The sequence below is a fragment of the Echiichthys vipera genome, assembly GCF_963691815.1.
Source record: "Echiichthys vipera genome assembly, chromosome: 18".
Lineage (NCBI taxonomy): Eukaryota > Metazoa > Chordata > Actinopteri > Perciformes > Trachinidae > Echiichthys > Echiichthys vipera.
Genome location: NC_139843.1, coordinates 15,548,546 through 15,575,310, shown reverse-complemented (window position 1 = coordinate 15,575,310; position 26,765 = coordinate 15,548,546). Strand labels below are relative to the sequence as shown.

Below are 26,765 nucleotides of genomic sequence, written 5' to 3'. Positions count from 1 at the left end.
CAGGCACAGACACCTAGGCAGTCGCCTTTGAGTGCGAGGGGGAACAGCCGGCTCTCAATGGGCAGGTTTCTGTGAAGCGCGACCTACCTGTTGGAGTTCATCGCGGGAGACAGCCGTGCCGGACGCACGCCGATCGTGGATCTGCGGGAAACCCACTGCACTTGCGAGGCATGAACAGCCCAAACATGTCTCCCGGACTATTGCTCTGCGCTGTTTTGTCTTTGTACCACGGGACGCAAACCTGCAGTGGATTTAACATAGATGAACGGTTTCCTGTGATCAAAGAGGGGAAAACAAAAGGCAGCTTCTTTGGACTCTCAGTAGCTCTGCATCAGCAGACGAAGGGCTCCAGAAAGTACATGTAAGTTACCCGCTGTGCATGTCTAAGAAAATGCTCCACTTCTCATTTGGAGGTTAAAATACGCAGCCTGCGCACCTGCTTTAGACCAGGTGGAATAGCGAAAAACAACCATTTGATCCGCCTCAGGGGAGCTTATTGCGCACAGTTACTGCGCAAAAACCCGCGATGAAGCTTAACGAAGACTCTTTATTGCGTGTCACACCTGTGGCCTGTTTATAGTCTGCCCTTCGGACTTGTTTAATGGTTTTCGCATCACACACTTCCTTTTCTCTACACGTAAAGTAGCTCCTGTATTAAGGTCTGTAGACATGTTTTTACACGAACTGTGTCAGGTCATTTGTGCGTCTATCATAAGTCAAAGATTAAAAGATTTGATTGGACGTGCGGAAGTTAGTACCATGGTCAGAAGGCAGTTATAAAAACATGTCATTTGTTGCATCTGACGTTCTCCAACGTAAGTCATATTTTTGAAAATGCATAATTGACTAAATTAGAAATTGCTTAATTCCTGTTCTTTGAGAGGAACATGTACAGTAGCTGCAGGTTAAACAGCTGGGTCAGGTGAACACAGGCCCAGCAACTACAATCTGGGGTTTTTGTATGCTGTGGAGTTCAATGAACACGCTGAAGCGTCTTTTAAGATCAGGGCATGTGGGAAATTAAGTACTGATATAGTTTATAAAAACAGTCATTTCAGATCACTTTATGGGTTCCCATATTTGTCCCTTCTGTGTCGACTTCAGTGTCCATGCTCTACTTTCTATCCTCCTATCCTGGGGCTATTACATTCAGCTGAGACACAAGTGGGTTTGTGTTTCGCAATAAAGGTGTTCATTGGCCTGTAACACTTGTAGGTTGTTATTACCAAGACATGTGGATTTAACAGTGGTTGGGAGGATTTACATGAAAGTGCATTCTTTTTTTGTTTCCGGACTAGTTGATGTTCAAAGATAAGAATGTGTGTGACGTGTGTATCTTTCTGCAGCTTAATAGGAGATCCTCAAACTGTATCATTGTTTAGTGTAGGATTTCCCTCGGCCAATTACAGTGCCCCCCCCCCCCCCCCCTCATCCTTCCGCATCCATGATCACACAGCGTGTCCATAATAACTTGCTGTTATCTGTGTCCTCGTTCTGCTTTGAAGGGCTATGCAGGAAGAAAATTGTAAACCAGGGCCCACTTCCTCTTGCCACCAGTGAAGATTTATCAGTCTAATCTCTGCAGAAATTTCCCCTATAGTTTATAGAATGGACACCACTGTCCAGCTGACACTGGATCAATGTGCCATCTTGACCTTGTCCCCAGAGGGATGGAGTCAACGTTCACAGACTGCAACCCAAGAAGGGAACCACATGGCCGTGGTGAAGAGGCCGAAGGGGACAAGGAGGCTGTGAAAAGTCCCATTAGCCCACAGCTAGCTTAAAATACACCAAACCGACATCAAAGAACAAGTGATGATAAAGGCAGACTGTTGTGTCGCCTCACATCACCTGTGTCTTGGCCAAAATATTGCACTTGAACACGACTAGCACATATGTTCTGTATCTGCGTGAGAGGAAATAAATGATCCATATCAGAAGTTGGCAGTAGTCTGTATTCGTCATTCTAAAAGGGAAACCAGAAGACAGGACTGCTTAAGACACTTGTCAGCCAGTTAGCACACGTGGGCTAGTGAACAATAACAAAATCTGCGTCATGTCCTGCCTCCTGTACGCTCTACCCAGCGTCAGCCATTGTCTAAAAAAATATCAAAGTACTTCCATAAATTTGAAGAAACAAAACGGTTCATCTTGTAGTTTCTGCTAGCTTGACACCAACCAAGCAGCTAAAGCAAAAAACTATGCCAACCATGTCAGCAAGTAGATAGGCTACATCTTCTGTATTTTCTAGACCCCTGACATCTTTAGGTGCCATCCACTTAGCGTCTGTTTCTGGTACAAGGGTGCTGGGGAGCTTTTCTTCCCAGCACTTCAAAGTGCTGCCGGTGGATCTTGTTTCTATGACAACAACATTAATGTTAGCTAGTTGGCTATAGCTAACAACAAGCTGACAACAAGATTACAATGCAAAAATCATCAGTGTCCAGTCAATCAGCTACCACAAATGGGCTTTTCTGTCTTTGTCGTGATAATTTCCTGAACAGGAGTATCTGGGAGGAAATTAACGTTTTTCTTAAAAGTTCACAGATTTTCCACTCGAAACACTTGGACCGCCTGCACAAAAAAAGGCAGAGTGCTCAGAAAAAAGTCACTGGTCCAGCACCTTTTCTCTAGGCAGCTGCATGTGGCCGCATACGCTCTCTCCTCCTAGTAAAACTACATGAATTAGTCATTACAAAGACTGGGACAATTCAACCCTGAAAGTGACTCTTTGATTCAAAACGAGAGTGTTAACCTACATACCTGCAACCACAATCTTACTTTCACTCTTAAATGTCTCCAAAAGAAAAAGCATTTTGTTAGATGCAGTATGTTAATTTCTCCCATTTAGACAGTCCATTTGTGATCAGTGGAGCCACCACTGTTGAGTAAAGACGGTCATCCAGTACTCCGACCTAGTTGTGTACATACTCTGTGATTCTGTAAAGACACATCACAGTATGCTGATGGTGTGTCCCATGTTTGACTTAGGTTTACAGTGCATGTCTGTTTCCTCTCTGTTGTCTGGCTTCCTTTGTGGCCCCAGATCTGTCTCACCGCACCATAGAGCTGTTTGTTACACATTTCCTCATTATATAGGTGAACGAGAGTGTGACTGTTTGAAAAATGCAAAATCTCTGCATATAAAACGGTCGTGACATGTACAATGATTAAAGTGGCCTTTCTTTGTGCATGCATGAGTCAAACAGAGTCCAGGATAAAAGTCAAGACGGAGGGTTTCCACTCCCACTTCTGCAATATAGCGAGTGCAATAAAGCGTTCCTTAACCTCTTAAGATGTACTCTATTATCTAATAAGTCAGAATCTAGCAGTGTATTTGGGCTCAGCTGAAGCAATTTTAAAAAAAGGTTTTCTGAATTGAGGGGGGTACATGACTAATTAGTAGACCAACATTGCTTCTTCTTGGGGCAGGGCTGCGCCTGAATTATCTAAAAGCTACCTGAGGCCAATTTGTACGGGGTATTCACTTCTTCACTCCCCCCGTCTCCTTGAATCACCCATTTAAGGTCTCTGAGAGATTTCTTTCTGAGAGGACTTTTTTTGTTCTCTGTTGTAGTAGGGAGGAGGGACTGGGCAGTCAGCTGGCCACCTATTGGCTATTCCAGTCCCCTGACCCCATGGTATGCTTGGAATGTATTACCCTTCTCTGCACAGTCACAATTTACCAGGTTTCAGGTTGAGACAAGACAGGAGTGAGTGATCCTTGGGAACACACACACACACACACACTCACATACACACACAAGCCGTCCAAAATCATTCTGTTCATCCTTCAGCAGACAAAGATTCCTTAATTGTGTGGGTGGGACCCTCTGCGACCTGAGAGGAAGAAGATTTAATCCCTCTCACTGATGAATATTTAATCAGAGTTGAAGTTGCTTTGCTTTTCCAGCTCATCTCTGTCTGACTTCAGTGGCCTGAGGCCATGAAAGTCAGCCATTTAATTTGACGGGGCCTTCCCAGTTCTGCTGTGAGGTACAGATTAAACGGGCCTACCTACTGTAAGGTTTATAGACACACAGTCTGATGTTTGGTCTGAACATGCTCTGCTTTTTTTCAACCCCCCTTTGAGTTTGTTTGAATGAACACCTGATTCCTAAATCAAATTTCTGTTTTGCAAAGTTAATGTGATGCAGCAGAAGAAGATGGAGGGTTGTACAGAATCTGCTCAAACCTTTAATATTAAACTTCAGTTTTAGTCCTTTAAAGACAAGGAATAATGCACTATAGACATTGAAGTGTAAAGATAAACTCCATGCAAAACCTGTCTTGAATATTGAATAATGAGCCCATGTTCGTTTTAGTTACAATAGTTTCCAATGGCAACAAGTTGTTTTTGAGCCAGTACATTATCTTGTGGATGTGTTCACACAGTAATCGCACATATTCAGTGTAGACAACACATGAGGGCTCGCACTGAGACTGTGTGTAATACTCAAGAGTATCACTTAAACTGAGTGCCCCAATGTGTTATACATGACATGCTGTAGCTCAGGCCAATGTAAGTGATGCAGGCGTCCAACTTGGCTGTGATCCAACATTCTCCCTCATAGACTGAGAGCAAGTCGGAAATTGTGTGAAAAGGACGGATGGTAAAAAACAACATCTGAGTGAACATGTAATCTTATCTATCTCTGGAAGTTAGTTTTATACTTTTTTTTAATACGTTTATTTTTGGGGGCTCTATGTCGGATACCTTGCCGCTTGAGAGGAATTGAGGATTGCTGGATGTAAGTCATCAGATTCTATTCATTCAATTATAGGCCAAAACTGAGTTCTCAAACTAGTGAGTGTTACACACTTTACAGCCCCCTGATATATGTTGTCACCTTAACAACTACCCAAAGATCTCCAATTTCTATTGAAGTAGTCAAATGACCACGGCAAACAGTTCAGTGCTCGTTCTATCTGCTCAAATGGAATGAGAAAAATCCGGACAAAAACACATTTATTAACAACTTAAAACGGCAAACTCAATTGTTAAAAAACCCTTTATGAAAGACTTGACATTTTCAGCTGCAGACATGATGGTTTGCTAGGAAGAGATACACCCTACACACCTGCCAATGTGACTTTTTACAACTTGACAACCCAAAACCCAAAGCTTATAACTGATTTATGAAGCATTAGTCATGATTCATTAACCATTGATGAATCCATTAGTTACAGCAGTTTATAGGTTGGAAGTTATACATGGTAAGTGCTTTCTAATTCATTGGAGTCTAAGCCAATGCCGTGTACAAGGCAGACACAACGTTAGGTACAAGTGTGTCCATAGTGACCGGCCCTAATCTTTATGGTATTTATTGGCTGTATCCAATCAGTTGGTAATGGCATTGGTTGCGTTTTGTGTAGCAGTGGAATGAATGACGGCTTCTAATAACATGTTGAAATGGATCCCAGCGGGACATCAGGCCTCCTGCTAATCTCCACAGAGGAGATTCTCTATGGTGGTGCTTTCATTGGAAATACCTGCAGTGAAGACTGTTCCTATCTTCACAAAACTGTAAGAGATCCCCCTTTTCTCCTCTGCTTTTAGAGATACCCTCAAACAGCACAGAAAAGAAGCAGGCCCTCTGGCCTAATGAGGGCTGCCTGCAGCTAGAAAAACTATATGCTTCAATACCTTTCCCTCTTCATGCCATTTTTCGTCTTTGAAGGGGAAGTGATCCCAAAGTATAGGTTTACACTTGGTATGTGTATGTGGAAGTCAGTGAATGCTGTAACTCGTTGTCTGTATTTAACAATACAAAATGTGCGGAAAATATGTTATAAATATGTATATATATATGTCTCCTACTATATACTTTATCGTAAATTAAAATAAAAGAATGAAATACTTGATAGATAAAGCTAAATATCTGCTCCAGTGCTGTTTGTGGGCGTTTTTCAAGCCTCAACAGGTAGAAACCAGACATTTCATGCACACACCTGCACTACATTTATATGCGCTGAGTAATATCTGAGTGAAGACTCAAACAACTGGGCATGCTAACAGTCTGCTCCACTGCAGCTGTGAGGTAGTCCACCTGTAGACCCCCCACTCCCTCCCCCGTTTACATACAGCTGGGGTCAAAATGTTAATGGAAATGCGGTTACTGATACTGTGAGTCTCTTGGGAATTCTGCTATGGCTGCATGATGTGTCTGCTGGTGTGGGGTCACTAAGAAACATGTGTCCAGGCTCAGTCCAGCTGTGAGCCCTGTTTGTATGCATACATTTGTGTGTATTTATCTCTGTCGGATTGGTTGATTTGAATATTTTTGTGTGCGTTAATCATGTGTAGCAGTGTTGCGCTGTGCTGCAGTAGTGGGGGTTGCCAGTCTGACATCATTCACCCTGTGAAACCAGACACTGGGTGAACTTAGTTAGCTGATCAACCTGTAGACATAAGCCAAAATAACACTGGCCTTGTCATACAAGGTTTTACTTGTTGCTAATGAAAAGCGAGTTAGTTTATTATCAGGGGGATGGCCTGCCGTGTTTATTTTGTCACGCTGGGTCTAAATTAGTTTGCTCTCTTGTTACTGTTTCACCTGTGGCAGATGGTGGTCTTGAAACAGGATGTTTGTCCTGCTGAGATTAAACTGGTGTGTTTGTCTATGAGGAACGCAGGTGCAGCCTGATATTTTATTTTATTTTACACTATTCAATTGGTCCGTTTCTCTTTTGATCAACAGTAATGTATGCATTGCATTTCATTTCCGTCAAATGTTTCCTTTGAGACTAAATTATCATTCCTCACAATGATGTCAGTTCCTCTGTTTCTGATTATTCTGCATCCTAAGTCTGCTACTTTGATCTTCGATCTGAACTCAGTGACAGTTAGCAAGAGCAGATAAGTGTGACTGAGGCTTTTTAACAAAAAACTGATTAAAATTGATCAGTATTCTGACTGTATCCCACCAGGTGGATTGCTGTTCATATAAAATTACAGTTTAACCACCACTGGCCTCTGCAGTGTGCACATCATTTGCTAGGTTTGCCCATTATTCAGGACAAACTGCATTTCCCTCTTTGCATGTTTTGTTAATAATTTACACCCTTCCATAGTTTTACTTTTTCTTGTGGCTGAATGTTACTGTGTGATTGTCCCATGCTATTTATTGGCTACTTTTGATGTTACTATTACATAGTATGTAGTCATTTCACACATTTCTGTTTTCCAAATGCATCATTCTGAGCAGGCAGTGACTACAAACACAGTGAAGTTGTATTTGGAAAATATAAATATTATTTTGACCATATTGCCCAGGTGATGGCAGGTGTGTTTGACCACTGTTCTACTTGCATCCGGCCGATGTATCACTGTTTGTCCGCAGAGGACTCATCTGTCAGCCATGTTCTGTTCCTGCACACACACACACAGTCAGTGAGTTAACAACTAGGTGTGGTTTCTGTGAATAGTCTGATAGTAATGTGCATGCTCACCTTCACGTACTGCTTTATGAGAGTGTTTCCTGAAAGTACAAAGAACTCGATTTGTCACAGTGCTATTGGGATACAGAGAAACCACACACACACACACACACACACACACACACACACACACACGCACACTGTGCACTGACTCCTTATAAGCAGCACAGTAATAGCGGACCACATTGAAAAACATGTCCATCATATCATATCCTCTCATCTCTCAGTGAAGTCATTACATCATTATAAGAGCATAAAGAGATCTCCGCCCTGGTCTGCTCTTGTCCTCAAGCTTAATTCAATCTGCAAATTGAGTCGCTACACTCAATATTATCTCCATTTATTTGCTTGTGGCAATGTTTCCGTGGAATCAATATGAGTTGCCTGTCGTGCAATAGCTTTGTATCCTACTGATAAATACTGAGGGTGCAGTACAGGTGGGTGTGTGCGTCCATGCAATGGATTTAGGATTAGGGGTGGGGATTAATAGCATTGTGCCTGTTCCTCGCTTGTACTTGTTTGGCAGTTTGGTGACCGGCCATGTGCCACAGTGTAGAACATGAAATTCAGTGGTGTGTTGGTGGTCAGTGTATTTTGTGCACACCTACACCGACCTATTTTACTCATATGCTGCTTGTTTGTTTCACTTTTATTCTTCAGCAAGCAGACCTAGCTGATAACACTGATTTATTATGTCTCTGATGCTAGTAAGCTAACGTAAAGGCTAATGTATGTTTTTTCACCGACATTCATCATCCACAACAGCTTGCACAGTTGCTCTACTTCCTGTAAGGCAGCAGGTATGGGTTTCATCTTTTATTTGACTGGTGTGAACATGCTCTCCAACTCCAAACGTTAGCTGAACTAAGTCTTGCACAAGCTGCACCAGCCTGTTGCAAAAATATTGAACCATTTTTTTGTTATCTTGTGCACAATCTGATAATTTAACAATTGGCCAGTTTATGCAGTAAAAACAATCGTGTTGGGGATGATGACATCCCTGGTGCTCTCTTAAAGGTCCCATGTTGTTAAAAGTTGAAATATTATTATTAGGGCTGGGACTTTAACGCGTTAATTATGATTAATTAATTAAAGAAAAAAATGCGACAGAAAAAATAATGCAACAAAAAAAATAACGCAACAAGCTGTCAGGACTTCTGTACAGTTATATAGTATATAGATAGAAGGTGTCACTACAGTGCTGTTACAGTCGTTCCCCGGCTGCAGTGATGTTACAGAGAGCACAGATGCAGAGAACATGAAAACGCTGACCAATCAGAGCAGGCTGGGCTTTTTAGTCGGAGGTTCTTAAAGAGACGGGTGCTAAAAGATGTGTGAATACATGTATATTCAGACACAGTATAAGAAAATAATGTGTTTTTTAGAACATTTAAGGATGTAAACATGTTCTAGTAGAAACCTAAAATCAAGTATGAACCTGACAATGAGCTTAATATGGGACCTTTAAAGTTCTCATATCACTGAACCTCCTCAGCACTGTTCCACCTATCCCCCCACTGTATCCTCATCTCACAACAACTTGTTACCAGGGGCAACATCTGCGTGTGTCTACTTGTACTCAGTGGGTCCAACAACAGAGGCCTGACGCATCACATTTTTTTATAGCAGAAGAGGTAGACCTGTGGATGTGCCTCGATTCACAAAAATGATCATCCACAGATACTGTACCATACGGTTTCGTAGGAGAGACATTGGTGGAAAGGTAATGGCTTTTATAATGTATTTACATGAATCCCCTTTCATCTGTCATCTCTATAAATTGTATATCTTTATCAGTGGTCCTTAAAAGAGTTGCATGGCTGAAAAAGCATTCCCTGAGGTGCTCTTACATAAAGCTGAAGCTCTTTTCTTTTTCTTTGCCCTGAGGGCCACGACCGCACCCTGTGACCAACAGGTTTCCCTAAGCCTTATCTAAAAAGGTGATCCATCACTTGTATAAGGCTGACATACTCAAACACACTCGCAGCAGCTATAATACTCGGCCTCTTTGTCGTCCACTTTCTCTCACTTTACCCATTTTTAAATATTTATATCTTTTGACATTTAAGGCAAGGGCCAGCAGGGTTGTGCGCCAGTTTCAGACATTTATCATGCGTCTCATCACTGTCACAGGCCTGTTCAGACTGAGCCCAGATGAAGATGAACGGACTCTCAATGAGACATTTCTGCTCTTGTGTAAGCACGACTGACTGGCCCTGCACATTGTCTCTTCCTGTTAGTCTCACTAAAGCCTGAAAGATGTAGAGGAAAATGTCATCCGAAATAGTTTAGTCATGTTTAATTAAGTTGGATTTCCTGATTTCAATGCTGCTGATGTTATTCTGAGTCAGGAGCAGTCTGCTCAGGGGTGAGAGAGAATATTACTTAGTTTTAATTAACTACCAGAGAGCTACATGTGTTGTGTTTAGTGACTTATAGACATATATGTCTGTTTACCAAACTGAGAAGGCCTTGTAGTGTTCTCTTTTTCTCTCCTGTGAGACATGGATCACCTTTTTTTCTGCTCTCCTCTCTACTCCCTTCTTATCACTTCCTTGCTTTTTCAACACCTCCTCCCCCGCCTTTGTTTTTTGGGGCGCTGTCAGTAGCTCCAGCGGGCAAGTGGTGATGAAATGACTAGATAAGTTGACCTCTGATATGAATTTACAGTAGCTGATCTAACTCCCTTCTTCTTGGATTTTCTGAAGAATGCAGGCCATGCTCACCTTGGCTGGGTGTGTTCGCCACAGTAAATATTTACTTTACCCAGCCGATCGCTTGTGAGGCAGAGGGGGCGAATTTCAACATGTCCTCCAGTTGGAATGCAGCTACAGGTTGCCCCCCCTTCACTTCCCTTGCCTTTGACAGCCTGTTTATGAGGAGGTGATGAGCTAGGAGGGAGATATAGGAGAACACACAGGACAGGATATGAGGTGTGTTGTCATGGCCAAGTCAAGTCTTTGTGACTCAAGTTTGGGTGATTTTCATGTATGAATTGAGAAGACTTAGGAAATCATTTGAAATCCCCTCACATTAACCGGCTGACTTGCGTTCTTTAATGTGAAAAACAGCTTTTTCGTCAAGGTTTTCATCTGATAACATAGATATGTTACTTTTAGGCTTATGGGCTGATTAAACAAACAGTATACTAGGGCTGCACAATGAATTTATTACATAAATTAAGTATTGTTGCGCTGCCTACAGACTTGAGAAAAAAAATCTTTGTTTGGTACAGATCCACCCAAAAATTAATATAATATATTTTTAAATGAAAATGGGAATAATTATGTAAAAATTATAATTTCTTCACGAATTTCGTGAATATCACAAATGCAATATCAGTAAAAAATTAAATATATAAATGAAATAGAAGTATTCATGTACTCACAATTTATTCCCCTCAAGCTTTACAAAATAAGCAGCATATGTAAGTAAGACAATTATCAGTGCAGAAACATAAGCATGTAGCATAACCATATTTAACTTCTTCACTTATAAAAATGTAGCTTTACTTACACCTACACTATACACTCACATATTAATATGTATATTATGCAATTAACATGTAAAATAGCCTTCACCTTTTACTCCTACTTTTCACAACAGAGCTAGCGTAATTACATGCTAAATCACTCGTGGCTAAGCTAGGTAATGTGCTAATCTGCTTAATACTTAAAGGGGCTAATGCTGCCTCTACTTTGTCCTTTTCTCGTCTTCTTTCTTCTGCTTTTTATTGTATTTAACAACTTATAAGCTTGACAGCTAATGTCATGTTTCTTCAGTGTTTTGTCAAGTGCGTCAATTAATAATGACGTGCAGAAAACTAGAGCGGTAATTAGTTACCCCTCTTCATTTACAGTTACTAACCAAAAAAACTAAAAATTGACAGTGTGAGGCAGTTACAACCTTCTCATCTAAATAAAGCGAATAAGCGTATTTCCCAAAATGTCAGCAACTGTCCTTTCATTTAAGGGTCACCTTCATGAAAATACAACTTCCCTGTGTTAAAGCTGTATCTTTACTGTGTGTCAAAAATAATGGTGTCAATCAGCAGTGCTGAATTTCCAACAAACACAGGTGACCCACGTGGCTTGAATGAGACAGTGAGACATCAGTGAGTGTGTTTATGAAGTTGGGCTGGACCATGTCTTGCAGCATGTTCTTTTCTTTGCTGCAACGAGCAATCTGCCAGCCAAGGTTACCCAAGCCTCCCTAAAGCGTGCGTGATAAGCACTGGACTCTGTGCCCCAATTCCTCATAGTTTTTTTCTCTGTGTGCAAAGTTCACACTAACAGGCCTCTACGTGTTTTAGAACAATCTTGCTTATTCTCGGGGCTGACCTTTTTTCTTTCTTGCTCTTTCTAAATGCTTTGGCTATGTCACTTTTGTTTTTTTCCCCCACAAGAATGGCTGACCTTGTAAGTGAGTGTTTTGAGACACTGTGCCATTTACAGCTGAAAAACATTTTGGGTGGCCGTGACTTCTGATTTAACGATTATGGAAGTAGACAGGCAAGTTGTGTATCCAGACAACACACCTACGTACTTGCTCATGTGCTTACATTTTCTGTTGTATGGGAACACACACACACACACACACACACACAAACACACACACACTCATACTGTAGATTACAGAAGGGGCCTCCACACTCACAGTGGCCCTAATTCTCCACATATCAGTCAGCCCCACTAACTACCGCAAACCTCTGTGGAATCTCAGATGCTGTCTACATTACTGAATGATTACCTGAGCCAAGGCCTGTTCCTTCCACTCCACTGGAAACTGCTGGCCCTCAGAGGCCATCTTGGCTCTAGCTGGTTGTCATCACTGTGGCAAGATAAGTGATTCATTGCTGATAATGCCCATCTGGTAGCAGAAAGAAGGGAAGATTTTGCCTCTAAGTTTCAAACGATCGCTGGACGATGTCTGTTTTTTATGCAATATTTAGTGTAAAGCAATGTGGTCGCTGCCATATAGTTCTGGTGCACTTCTTACCCTGGTTGTAATGAGATTACATAAGTAAAAATGTATGGCACAACTCCTAAACTAGGATCAGAAATGTTTTTTCTCCAAGACGACTAGACAAGTTACAAATCATTAATGGGGTAATTCAATCTAAGATCAGCGGCGGAAACAAACTCACATGACTGATTTCCATGCAAAGAAAGAAAATTCTGAGTCCGCTCGTGTTCAGGTGGCACATCAAAGAGAAAATATTTGTGTCTGGACTCTCGAGATGTTCTCAGGATTAGATTGCAAGTTTGTTTGGGGCATTTTGTCTATGTGAGGGTGTGCTTTAATACAGAAGGCTGTGGTGTGGTGGTAGAGCATGGTACACAGTAAAAACTCACTGCATAACCTGTGAGTAATGTGGGATCGACCACAGCTTACCGCTAAAAATATTTTACTGAATCTATGACTTTATTTAATTTTACTCAGATAACAAGTAGTTCAGTATGCCTCATCCTTCTGCCATGTTTCCTGAGAACACAAAAATCAAGTTGCAACAAGGAAGTGATGACTCATGAGAGACATTTTGATTTGAAAGCGACTTTACTGTTAAGGTGTGTTTTAAAGTATACACCCATTATCTGTATTTAGTCTTGCTTATCAGTGTGTGTGTAACAGGGGTATAGCTGCCCTTCAGTTAATATGCCCACAAGCTGACTAATATCTTGACTCACCACTTTCCACTGTTCACAACTGCCAGCGTCAGTCAGCGTTGTATTCTAACTTTCACATTCAGGAAGCTAGCATGAAAAGAACACACTTTGACTACAGCGCTATATGCTTTTGTTTCCATCATAGTCCAGCGGGCAGTGTGTCACATGCACACTGTAAACAAGACTGTCGGCACCTTCCGCCCACAAAGTGGAGCTAATAAATCTTGTGCTGACAGTAAATAGTGTGTCCGTGCTGAGCCTTGAAGAGGGAGCGATCCTTCTACTTCAAAGTTCTGCGGTGTGTTAAAAGGTGCTGATGTAGGGAGTGTCTGGGTGAGTGGACAAAAAGATCAGGTCCATCACCAAGAGGGCAAAGTGTGTGTGTGTGTGTGTGTGTGTGTGTGTGTGTGTGTGTGTGTGTGTGTGTGTGTGTGTGTGTGTGTGTGTGTGTGTGTGTGTGTGTGTGTGTGTGTGTGTGTGTGTGTGTGTGTGTGTGTGTGTGTGTGTGTGTGTGTGTGTGTGTGTGAGTGTGTGAGTGGTGCTCAGACTTGTCATGGGTCATGCTCACTGCTCCACTCTTTCCACTATTAATTCACAGATCATGTGAACTTGCTCACTCTCTGTGTATTTGTGTGTGTGTGTGTGTGTGTGTGTGTGTGTGTGTGTGTGTGTGGTTCTCATAAATGTATGCACAATTTAAACCTGTAGGATTTTCTGTGTTTAGACTAGAAGGATTATCTGATCAGATATGATCATCTAGCTTTTTTATGTTCATGCTGCATGTCTCTATGTTGATTGCCCCATATTGTCCCCACCACGACAAAGCTCTGATGTGATAATGTGTCTCTGCTTTTCTTTTTGTCTGTTTGTGTGTGTGTGTGTGTCTATCCAGGCTTCTTGCAGGAGCGCCCAAAGAGAAAGCCGAATCTCTACGAAATGTCAATGAAACAGGTGCCATCTACTCCTGTCCCATTACAACAGACACGGCCGACTGCTCCAGAATGGACCTGGTCAGCACGAGTAAGCATGATGCACAGCTCATTTTGTCATTTCATTCATTAATTCATTTAAACCTGTATTTAATCCTCAAAAAGGTTCCCCTCATTTACAGTGATATCAAGATACAGAGGAATACAGTGTTAAACAAAAGAGGGGCTTTCAAGTGAAATTCAGCGTAAAATCATCCCAGGGTCTTTTTCAGCAAATTAAATAATCAAATAAGCCATTGAGACAATTTTTTGTGTGTATGAACTATTAACAGAGATATCCCGGAGAGTTGCTAACAGTTGCTAACAGCCAGCCGTGGCTAGCACTGATTAGCTCGGGACAGCAAGGTGAACGCATTAAAACGACTTTTTAACCACTAATACTGCTCATGATAACACCAAACCTCTGCAGTAGCATGATACGAGTCCTTAAACATAAAATGGAGCACCAACAACGTAGTTAATGAACCCAGAGTTTATTGAAAGAGTTTTTTTAAAGACTTACCTACTGGCCCCGGTACCAGCTCCTCTCAGAGTAAATTCCATTTAAGTCGATTACCAAATGCAACCCAAAAGGAAGGAACCCATTGATGATTTATTCCAACAAAACATGCAAACTTTTGGGTTTGTGGCAGTTTGGTGAAATACAAGTAAATAATAGATGGTCAAAGGTTTGGTAAAGTCCCAGACAGCGAATTTCCCCACAGCACCGAAATGTCATGCGAGGGGGTGGGGACGTGTGTTGCCGGAAGGGGCTATAGTTAGAGATGGCATCAGACATAGCATCAGTTTTCGGTGTGCAGGCATTTTTTAGTGTGCCTGTGATTACTGTGAGCCCATGGGCACCGACGATAAAATGTTTATGCTGCCAAGAGAGTGACATGTTTCGAATACTGCAACAGCTGTGTGACTGTTATGGAGGATTCCCCATCCCTCGTCAACCGCACCGTACTGGACACTTTGTTTCCATGTCCCCAGAATAAATTGGAAGAGGATTCCTAAATAAATCATCAATGGGTTCCTTCCTTTTGGATTGCATTTGGTAATCGACTTGAATGGACTTTACTACAAGAGGAGCTGGTACGAGTAACCTATCCTATTTCCCATAATTCAACAAACAGAAGGTTTTTAGTCCGACCCCCTCTGTCCTGTTTCTGTTATTATCCCCATGATGTAAACTGACACATGAAAATTTGAGTTTCACTCCATCACGTACAGTTTACTGTAGATTTCCCTGATAGCTAAGTGAGGACCTGAAATAATAATCTGCAAATGACAATCAGTTCGCTCTGTCATTATTCAATGGCCAGAGCCAGTGCGTCAGAAAATCTTAAAGTCTAATCCCTTAGCATGTCCTGTGGCCTTCATGGTCATTTGCTGCACCTACATGATTAGCTCCAGGATATGAAACTCTCAAAGTGCATCTTTCCCTAATTGAAGGTTATTAACTGATAGACTTATCATTGTACTACTTGGAGGTGAATTGGTCTCCCGGAGGCTACGAGTAAGAACCATAATAAAAGGATTCCTCATCACTTCTGAGGTTGGAGTGACTGTTGCTGCAGTCACGGTGCATTCTTGTGGTTTGTATTTGTCAGGGCATGATCCAGGCTGAATGAAGCTTTACTGTTTGGATTGGTTTTCCTGTGTCTGTATTATAATCATGTTGAATGTTTTTCTTTGACATATCTGACATGGACTGTATGTTTTTTTTTTTTTTTAATTGAATATGCTTAATTAACATAAAATGTTTTTGAAATTAAAAGAACAAACATTGGAATAATCTTGATGTGAAAGTGTGCACACTTTATTTCCATGTTCAATGTGACCATAAATTCCCACATCTGACCCATTCACAGCAAACCCATCTGAGATGGTGGAGGGCATGTGGCTGGGTGTGACAGTGGCCAGTCAGAGAAACCAGCCGGAGGGACGCGTGCTGGTGAGATGACACCCCGTTTTAGTCAGAGTCACAGGTTGCATATTATTTATATGGTAACATAAAAACCCTTTGTATTTCACGATGTTGTGTCACAGATGACACGGTGTGCTTGTTGCAATATTTACTGCAGCATAAAGCAACCAGATGATACACTCAGCATGCACACATCCAAGACAGAATGACACCTGCAGGTAGAGAGATTTTACCCCTTTTAATATGATTCAAAGAGAAAATCTGCTTCTATATGGGGAAATTGTCACTCCTGGTTATGCTGCGTTCACTTGTAATCGGAAATCGGGAACTTCCAACTTCTGAGTCATGCTTGTAGTAAGGGCAGAAGGGAAATAGGAACGTGTGTGTGTGTATGTATATAAGAGGGTAACATAAAGGGGACAGACCAAGATGGAGGCTCTGAAAGAACAGGCTCACCTGCAGCTACATCATACCGCCAAAGAGGCCGCTATAAACAGGCTATCTCAATTCGGATGGAGTACAAGTTTAAAGCTTTTTTCAAATTTAAGATTTGTATGTTAATGTACACTTCACAGAATAAGTACAGAAATATTTTTTTTTATTAATTGTAGCCCTGATTTATTCTCAGTATGAGTACATGATCACAAGATACACAGAATACACACTCTTCTCTGGTCTCCAGGCGTGCGGGCATCGCTATGTGAAGATCATCCGAGGCGGCACAGAGGAGCAGTGGCGAATGATAGGAAAGTGCTATGTCAGGAGCAACGACCTGACCTTTGACCCTGACGATGACTGGCAAACCGACACGTATCAGGTCTGCGACCCCAGCTACGAAATGGAGCTCGAAGGCATGTGCAACATGGGCATATCAGGAGGCATGACGGACACTGATGTCTACATCGGTACTACAGGCAGCTACTTGTGGCAAGGTGGGCACTGAAGAGTTACCTCCAAAAAGAGTGTGTTTTTGTTACTTAACACTGAAATAATGGGCTGGTTTCACAGACAGGGATTAAACCATGTGCAAGTCTGCTAAATTCTATTGTTAAGTCTACACTGGGATCATTCTCTGTCTGGAAAAACCTGTCCGTTGTGCATGACGCAGACACAACATTGTTGTCTAATTCTGCTTTGTTATAAAGGAAATGTCCATGTAAAGTGGAGAAATCCAGATCCATTGAATTCCTGGGACTCTATAAGCAAAGCGATCGGGCAGCTTGATAAACGATACAGTTACATGGGTAAATATACAGTATGTTTTTGCATCATATAAATATATACATTGATACACTTCCCCATGCTTTATTAGGCCTCTTAACCCTCCCACAGTCAGGTGACAGTTTAAGAGTGAATCTCAAATTCTGTCTTGCGCAGGTTACTCAGTTCTTGAGGAGAAGAAGCTGCTGATCCACGACGATTACACAGTGGTGACAGGGAGTCCCAGGGACGAGTCCAAGGGCTCTGTGATGTTTGGGATAAAGACTGACAAAAACATTTTGCCAGAGCTCATCATCCCTGGGGAGCAAGTGGGCTCGTACTTTGGGAGCAGCCTGGCTGTCACCGACCTCAACAATGACGAGTACGTCTCTGTGCACCACACTGAAAATTTACACTAGCTTTAGTCTTATATCTGTCTTCTATAATACATGCTGGGAATCAAAGAGACATTTATTCATTATGTCCTTGGTTTAAGAACATTTTTAATAAATATCCAAACAGTGTTCTCCAAATGAGAAAAAAATCAGTGCCTCAAGATATGTTTTACGACAGGGACCAAAATAAATTGGTATCCCATTGATTTAAAACCTAATCTTGCCACTTACTGCCATATTTAAATCATAAACTGCTAATGATTTCTAAATTCACAGATGGAGAGAAAGTAAAAGCATAAGTTTGCATAGGTTCGTGGGTTGTCTGTAACTGTATCTTGTGCTTTTGTGCTGCCTCACGCTTGAGTGCTCTGTAGCTATGATCCGCCTGCACAGAGAATGAATGACACTGATGTATGTATGCGCAGAGATGAGAGGAGAAAACCTGTCCCTTCAGCAGCTGAGATAAGATGTTCCTAATGACATCATGATGAAATCATGTGTCTTCCTCAATGCACGGGTGAAACCTTGTTAGGCCTGTAGGACTTTGAGAAACACTAACGTTTGAAACATTCAAACAAATGCCCTCTTCTGGTATGTGTGTGCGTTTGCATGTATATGCATACTAAAGCATATTTTGGGATATTTCCTTTTCATGTTAACAGCTGGAACGACCTGATTGTGGGTGCCCCATTTTATTTTGACCGTATGAAGGATCAGGGAGGAGCAGTGTATATCTACATGAATGAGAATGGATCGTTCCAAAAGACCCCCAGCGTGGTGCTGAAGGGTCCGACAGCTTCTGCATTCGGCATTGCAGTGGCTGCCATTGGTGATATCAACCAAGACGGATTTGAAGGTATGAACTTGTTTTACACTGACAGACTAAATAAAGTTCAGCTCCATAGAAAAATTGAAAAACCCGCTTCAAATCTCCAAAAAGGCTAAGTAATTGCACCCGAACTGCAAGTTAATAATTAAAAACAACTACAAAATGGTACTAAAGTTCATTTTATGAAGTGTTTCTATTATTTTGTCTACCCCTGTGCATACGACTGTATACTGAAAGGCTCTGCACTAACTGTTCTGCTGCCAGTGTTAAAGAGGAAGTGTTAAGTTCCCCATTAAGACTTTGAATTATTGTTTTTTATGCACTGTTGCTACGCTATTATTTCAGCACAGGAAGGTAATGCACTGCATTTTCAAAGCTGTGCAAAAATGAAGCAGTACTATGCTGCCACCTAGAGGGAAAATATATTCCAGACCTTCCTCAGTGTCTCCTCAGCAGTCTGCCTTTCCGTGGTTCCTTTTTTACATGTCGTGCCATCGTTTATGTGTGCAGACTTTGCAGTTGGAGCTCCATTTCACGACACAGGAAAAGTCTACATATGGATGGGAAGTAAAAAGGGAATCTCAGAGGAGCCTAGTCAGGTAACATCTGACTTCATGCCACAGACGTACTTCAGGCATACTTTGAAAGGGGCCCAGATTTATTGTGTTGACGTCCCATGTGCCGTTGTCGCCCCCTGTAGGTGATTGAGGGTAAGTCGGTGGGAAATGGAGGGTTCCACACATTCGGCTACTCCCTCAATGGAGGGATGGACATGGATGACAACCGTTACCCTGACATCTTAGTTGGCTCTCTGGACAACCGCATAGCCTTGCTCAGGTAGAAATAAGAGAGATTTGTGTGTGTGTGTGTGTGTATGTGTGTGTGTGTGTGTGTGTGTGTGTGTGTGTGTGTGTGTGTGTGTGTGTGTTGAGAGACTCCTGTAACCTGTATCTTTTTGAAATGACAAGACATTTTTTTGGTTAAAGAAGAAAATTCTATTTGTGTCTAAGGCAGTGTTTTTAAACTTATTGATGATGTACTGTAACTCTGGTACCGTCTGATTCCTTTTATCGTTTTTGTATTTGTGTTCAGGGCTCGCCCAGTCCTCCACTTGACGAAGGATTTCACTGTGGAGCCAAAGATTGTGGACCCCAATGATTGTCCCGGAAATACACCATGGTGGAATATCTTCTCAGAATATCTCATTCTAAATCTTGCTCTTATGATTTTGTCTGAAAATATATTTGTTTTTTTTCCTTGTGTTTTACAGCATTACAGCGACTCTGTGTATGTCTTTCACTCTAAGCAATGGAAACAAAGACTTCAAGAAAAATACAAGTAAGTCGTCTTCCTTTACCTAAATTACTGATTTTTTTTACCAATGCCAAATCATGTAATGTGTAAAATAATAATAATTTCACAATGCATACAATAAAGCTGCAATTTTTAATATGTATATCTATAATTTACAAAATGTGTAAAATGTACTGTGTGTTTCTACTTTGTAAAGCGATAAAGTACACGGTGGAGGCCGACGCAGATAGGAGGAGAAGCCCTCGTGTTCGTTTTGAGGACAATAATGATGACACATATACTGGCTTTCTGAGCCTACCATCTTCCAAATCCAAGTGTCATACTCTGAAACTGACTGTCGTGGTAAATCTTCAATGCAAATACACCATATTGTGTGTGTGTGTGTGTGTGTGTGTGTGTGTGTGTGTGTGTGTGTGTGTGTGTGGGTGTGTGTGTGTGTGTGTGTGTGTGTGTGTGTGTGTGTGTGTGTGTGTGTGTGTGTGTGTGTGTGTGTGTGTGTGTGTGTGAGATATCTTATTGACTGTTATGGACATCTGTTTTGTTGTTTCACATTATTTGAGAAGCTGCTGTTGCTAATATATTATTCTTGGTTGATTCTGCAGGCGCCTGTGAGGGACAAACTGGAGCCAGTGGTCTTTTCCCTCAGCTTGTCTTTACATGAACAAAAACCTAAATCCAGACGTTCCCTGCAAAACCTGGACTTCTTCCCAATTCTCAGCCAGGAGCAGAAACTCACTCAAATAACTGAGGTATGGAGTGATGCGTACTCAGGTCACATTTGAAATAACAATAGATAGTGAGGCACATGTATACATGTATGTGATAGTAAGTCCCCCTGAGGTAAGGTATGTTGTAATACTACACCTCTCCTCACTTTCTGTAGCTGCTCGCATCCGCTTCAAGACACTAGCACTTGCGTACCGGGCTATTAACAGATCAGGCCCAGCTTACATCCAGGAGGTGATCAAACCCTACACCCCTACAGCCCGCCCACTCCGCTCTGCATCGGCAAATTGGCTTGCTGCTCCCTCACTGAGAGGAACACCTAGTCACACGTAATTCACAAATGTTAGATATCCTGGCTCCTAAATGGTGGAACGAGCCCCCCCATCATCACTCGGATAGCAGACAGTCTACACAGCTTCCACCGCAGACTAAAACGCATCTCTTTCGACTGTACCTTGGCTAAGCAGATGATTTATTTGAACACAAAATAAAAAATCTGAACTATAGTTTGGCTTATTTGAAGCTAAGCATTTACTTAAAACTAGCTTATCTGGTTTGTACCCTAATTACTGAATGCACTTATTGGAAGGCACTTTTGCCAAAAGCTAAATGTAATGTAATGTAATACTATTTGCTCTTATTCCTACAGATTCACTTTCAGAAGGAGTGTGGCACAGACAACAAATGTAGCAGTAACCTACAGCTGACAGCCAAGTTTGCTGACGAAAAGGACAAGCCCTTCCCCAGGTGAAATGAAATTCTTAGTAATGAAAATTTTAACAAATGTCACAGATAGCTTTTGGGAAAATATGATTATTGTTTTCTTTCCAAGACTTAGATTAGAAGATTGATACCACTCATGCCTTTACGGTAAATTTTAGCTTGCACCAGCAGCTGTTTAGCTTAGCTTAGCTTAGCTAAGCATACAGACTGGAAAGAGAAAATATGTCATATATTGTTTGTTTAATCCATGCAATTGCCTTTTGCCTTTTATGCTAAGCTAAGCTACCTAAGCAAGGATATAAATAAGGCTGTAAATGTATTTATTAGCCAACAAAACATTTTTAAGCGAAGAAATAATACATTGTCCCTGTATCCGTGTGTTCAGGCATGGCAAATCCCAGATTCTTCAGTTCAACAGCAATATGAAGAGGATACAGCTATTAGTGGAGGTGACCAACTTCCCTACTCGGGGGAAGCTGGGTGAAGACGCACACCAGGCCATGCTCAATGTCACAATCCCTGAAGCACTGAAATACTCTGGTGTCAGGTCATCGGTACGTCCACTGGAGGGCAGCAGACGACTGAAAAATGTCCATGATTTCCTCCTGCCATGTGTTATATTACACTGTTAAATCTCTAAATATCATTATCATAGAAAGGAAATCCTTTTGTGCACTCTCTCAATATGCTGATTGTGTGTTTAGGACCATGACGTCGAATGCAGTTTTGAAGGCACAGTGATTTGTGAGTTGGGGAATCCACTTAAAGGCAATGAAAAGGTATGTTTGAAAGGATTTTTCTGTCAGAAACTCTTCTTCTCTGCTGAGCTGAGTTTGACACTCTTGCTTCTATTATCAGGTGTCACTTGTCATCAAGCTTGAGACCTCAGGGATCAATTTGTACACACAAGAGATTGTGTCGCAGCTGCTTTTGTCCACGTAAGTGCCTAACTTTGATGCATGATTGTATTTCCTCTATATCGAAGGTTTGGGTTCCAGTTTTCCACAGTTTAGCTTCTTCTTTTTTTTTAGTTGTTCCTAATAGTACATCAGTGCAACATTTAAAGTTGCATTTTGGCTCTAGTGGCTCTAAAACAATCATGGAATATTTCTCTGACACATAATGTTATAACAAGGGTTGTTTCTCCAGTCTCAGTGAGCAGAGTGACCTGGAGCCTGTGCCTGTGGCCCTGCTGATTGAAAACACCATCCTCCCTTCCTTCTCCATGTGAGTCCCATTAACTAACAACTCATGGCATACTGTATACAGTAAAGAGCACAGGAGTGACGTGGACACCAAAGTAGTTAATGTCACATCACATTATCTTCCACGTCAGTTTTTACTTGCACAGTGTACAATCATTTCTGTCACCCCGTCCAGAGCAAACCCACTGGTGCAAACAGAATTCAGTGGGACGGTGATGGGCGAGTCAGCCATGGTCAACACTAGTGACGTGGGCAGTCTGGTGGAGTTCACCTTCAATGTGAGTCACCTCCACCACTCTCAAACTATATAAGACCTCCAGGACTGTCTATACAATGCATGCTACCCACATTTCTCCACCCTGTCTTTGAAGCCAAAACTTTCATTCTTCAAGTTTAATATTGCGTGGTGAGGGATTGTTATGTGAGCCTTGGTTTGTGGTGTAAGCATGACCGGGGTGGATACTATTTAGAGGTTACAAAGTCACAGTCCTGGCTGTCTCCTCATATTATTATTATTTCACAAAAGTTTCCTTTTTTGTCTGCTGACACTAGGTGAACATGCGCGGACAGCCTCTGGGAGATATGGGGACCCTGGCTGTTGAGTTTGAGTGGCCCTTTGAAGTAGCCAACGGCAAGTGGCTGCTGTACCTGACGAAGATTGTTGTTAAAGGGGAATCAGAGGTGGAATGTAACCCTCCTGGAGAAATTGTCAACCTGCTTAACCTAACTGTAAGATTATTTTTGATGCTTTGGTTTAAAGCCACAATATTCTCCTTTTCCCAGTGTTTGTTTATGCCTATTTTTTTTCTAAATGTCCAAACATATTGGACTCATAATAAAGATTCAGATTGGTGATTGGAACCAACACATCCTGGGTTCATATTCAGACCTCTGAAACCTGTCGTGGTTTGCTGTATTTCAGTTCTTTTTTTATACAGCTTACTCCTACGCCTACACCCAAGACATGCACACACATCCAAAAATGTCCCATTACTGAAAAGCCACCAACACAGAGAGGGAGATTGAGAGAAACCAATAACATAGTCCAATAAATAACACTTAACAATGTTCACCGTCTTAGTTTAGCATGTTACCATGCTGTTGTATTAGCACTTAACACAAACGGTACATCATGATATAGCTGAGGCTGATGGGATGATCGTGTTTTGCAGGTATTTAGTCATAAACCAAAGTAGGCTATGTTGCCAGCATGCTAACATTCTCGCAATGACCCTGCTGACATACTGATATTTAGCAGGTGTAGGCTACTGTTGACCATGTTCACCCTTTTCGTTTCGCATGTTAGCATGCTAACTTATGCTACTTAGCACTAAGCACAAAGTAAAGCTGAGGCTAATGGGAATGTCAGACTGACATCTCCATGCCGTTAGCATGCTAACAACTGTGTGACAGATACTCACAGTTTAATTTAGTTAATTGTTGTTACCGGTCAGATACTTTTATGTAAGCAGTTCATTGATGAATTACACTGAACTAGGCTGATAATAAGCCAGACTAAATGTTCTTTAACTTCCCTGCCATTTTGCTGTGCACAGCTTTATAAGACTACATGAGCTGATAAATTACACCCTGACTTGAGTGTGTGAGCTGAAGCAGCCTGAGCTGTATGAGTAAATCCAGCAGAAAAGGGGTGTGAAAATGGCCTCGAAGCCAAACCACAGTTGGTCAGAAATACATTTTGGGGGAAAAAAACATCTGTGTCACCACATACAGACCTCAGAGAGCCCCAAATAGAAAGTCATAATGCGTGCAGCCTAGATTTAGACAGTAGAAATTATTTTAAGTGCTATTCTAAGAATAATTTTGTAATGTTTCTATCAAAACCAGTTATTACCACAAGCCCTCTGATGTCATGTCTCTGGCTCATCAGCTCCCTTCTTTAATTTTTCCTTCTCTTCCTTGTCTTCCAGCATTCAGAGAGTGGACAGAAGCGCACTAAACGACAGATCGTGTTGGATGATGATGATACGACAAAGCCCCATAATATAGAGCCCCAGGCAGCTATCACACTGCTCGGTCATCGCAAAGAGACCTACCTGTTGGTAAGAAATTGATCAGCATTATCTAGATCTCTCATGAACAACTTTAACGCATCATGTGAAACATATGTAGACTTTGAATGCCTGCAACATATTTCAAAGACTTTTCACTATTAATCACAAATGTCCACCTGATGGTGCGACCAGAAGAAAAGTCAGGGGTTCACCAAAGTCAGTAACATTCATTCTCTGGGGATGATGTATTTTTCTACTAAATTTCGTTTTAATAGCTGCTGAGATATTTCAGTCTGGTAGACCCCTAGAGTGCCTAGAAACTAATAGCAACAACCTACTTTCCCCTTCCAACTTTACTCGCATTGAGATTTCTATAACAATAACTTACCTTAAACATAAGGGCTCCTAGACATTAATAGACATTTTCTAAACTGCCACATCCTTATAGCGAATCTTCATCATTCATTCATTCATCTATCTTCAACCGCTTGCCCCTATCGGGGTCGCGGGGGGCTGGAGCCGATTCCAGCTGACATTGAGCGTGAGGCGGGGTACACCCTGGACAGGACGGCAGTCTATCGCAGGGCACATAGAGACGAACAGAGACAGACAACCATTCACACCTACGGGCAATTTAGAGTCATCAATTAACCTAACACGAGCATATCTTTGGACTGTGGGAGGAAGCCGAAGAACCCGGAGAAAACCCACGCAGACACGGGGAGAACATGCAAACTCCACACAGAAGGGCCCCAGTCGGGATTCGAACCTGTGCTAACCACCACACTACCGTGCCGCCTCATATAGAGAAAATTTGAGTCTGAAAAAGTATGGAATTTTGAAATTGAAAATGTGTAGGAACCCTGTGTTTACGGTCACTCTTTGTTGTCGTGTGTTGAAGGAATGCTCCAAGGGGACAGCCCGATGTGTGACATTTACCTGTCCGCTGCTCAACATGACGGATTCAGCCAAGATTTACGTCCGGTCCCGTTTGTGGAACAGTACGATGCTAGAGGTAAGTTCTCCAGCTACACACAAATACACGCGCATATTATTAATCATTTCATAAAATTGTCCATGGCTTCCTTTGACTTCTTTTCGTAAAAATGTTTTGATGCAGGACTATTCCAACGCCCTGAGAATTACAGTCAGAGGTCAAGCCACGCTGAAGCTAATTACAGATAAACCAACCATCAGCATGGACAGTCAGGTCAACATGGTGCGTGGTGGTGATGATGATGGTGGTGATGATGGTGATGATGATGATGATCATGACAATGACTTTACTTGTCTCTCTCCGCCTTTCTTGTAGTTCACGGTCGAAATAGAACCACTGGAGGGTGTGGAGCCACCCTACGAGCTCCCGCTGTGGATTATCATCTCCGCAGCCGTAGCGGGAATTCTCCTCCTGGGAATTATCATTCTTATAATGTGGAAGGTGAGACTACCAATCACTTTTGCACTGATACTCTTTCACATGCTGTATTTCAGACACAGAGACTCTGAATAGTTCTGAATCTCTCCACATGTATTTATTTTTTTTCTCACCCCAGCGGTCTTCTCTGGATTATTAGATAGCTGTTGACCCATTCATGCAACTGATTTCCAATCGTCATATCTAGCCTTTAGTCTAATGTTTGACTTGCACCTCCCCTCCTTTCCCATGAACCCTCCTCGCCTGCACCCAGTGTGGCTTCTTCCAGAGGGCCAGCAGGAGGGAAATGTATGAGGCCAAAGCCCAGAAGGCTGAGATGAAGATCCAGCCCTCTGAGACAGAGAGGCTGACTGAGGACTACTGAGGCCCCATGGGTCCCCCAACAGCACACACCAGTGGGGCTTTTGGGTAACATCACCCCTACGAATGGGTTTTCTATGGATACTATTAATTAAGCTTTGGCTTTGATTCAACTTTCTTAACACCTAACTTTCTCTATCTCTTTTATGTTTGCTGCTTGTATCTAACATTGCTTCTACTTCCCTCAGGCTAATACTGCGCACTGCTGATCACTTTATATCTCTTTATATGTTTGTCTTCACTGCTTTATCCGTCTTCTTCATCTTACACAGCGTGGATTTATCTTCTACCTAACTTTATTCTCCTCAGCCTATGAGTCCTAAATCTCCTTCTCGACCCACCGTTAATCCCAGCTCTCCTGCTGTTAAGTGTATCCTATTTAATGCCACCACCGTCTCTTTATCTTTCCACACTAGCTCGGATTCTTCAGGCGAGCCATCTATTACCGGATAATGCCAAAGCACCAGGGGGTGAAAATTCTCAAGGCTGAGCGCTACCAGTTCAATCTTGGATTTCAGCCTGAAGAGCCACAGAAAAAGTACTGGATCACCAACTG

At 41.9% G+C, this 26,765-nt stretch overlaps 1 protein-coding gene across 1 annotated transcript; it reads left to right on the top strand.

The window, feature by feature from the left end:
- Positions 1 to 37: 37 nt before the first annotated feature.
- itga3b (integrin, alpha 3b) lies at positions 38 to 26,765 on the top strand. Its single transcript, XM_083933234.1, has 26 exons — positions 38 to 361; positions 13,999 to 14,126; positions 15,952 to 16,034; positions 16,690 to 16,939; positions 17,153 to 17,251; positions 17,385 to 17,589; positions 18,265 to 18,458; positions 18,942 to 19,030; positions 19,132 to 19,268; positions 19,524 to 19,610; positions 19,702 to 19,769; positions 19,942 to 20,087; positions 20,348 to 20,494; positions 21,121 to 21,218; positions 21,580 to 21,748; positions 21,899 to 21,973; positions 22,053 to 22,132; positions 22,344 to 22,421; positions 22,575 to 22,677; positions 22,952 to 23,128; positions 24,331 to 24,462; positions 25,316 to 25,429; positions 25,535 to 25,633; positions 25,727 to 25,852; positions 26,103 to 26,257; positions 26,626 to 26,765. Exons 1-25 carry the CDS (start codon positions 171 to 173, stop codon positions 26,211 to 26,213), a joined length of 3,186 nt encoding a protein of 1,061 aa, XP_083789360.1. The 5' UTR covers positions 38 to 170; the 3' UTR covers positions 26,214 to 26,257; positions 26,626 to 26,765.

Coding starts and splice junctions, on each gene's coding strand:
- itga3b (XM_083933234.1), top strand. CDS start 171: ATGAACAGCCCAAACATGTCTCCCGGACTATTGCTCTGCGCTGTTTTG. Junction 17,252..17,384: donor TAAACGATACAGTTACATGG/GTAAATATACAG, acceptor TGTCTTGCGCAG/GTTACTCAGTTCTTGAGGAG. Junction 25,634..25,726: donor TGGACAGTCAGGTCAACATG/GTGCGTGGTGGT, acceptor CCTTTCTTGTAG/TTCACGGTCGAAATAGAACC.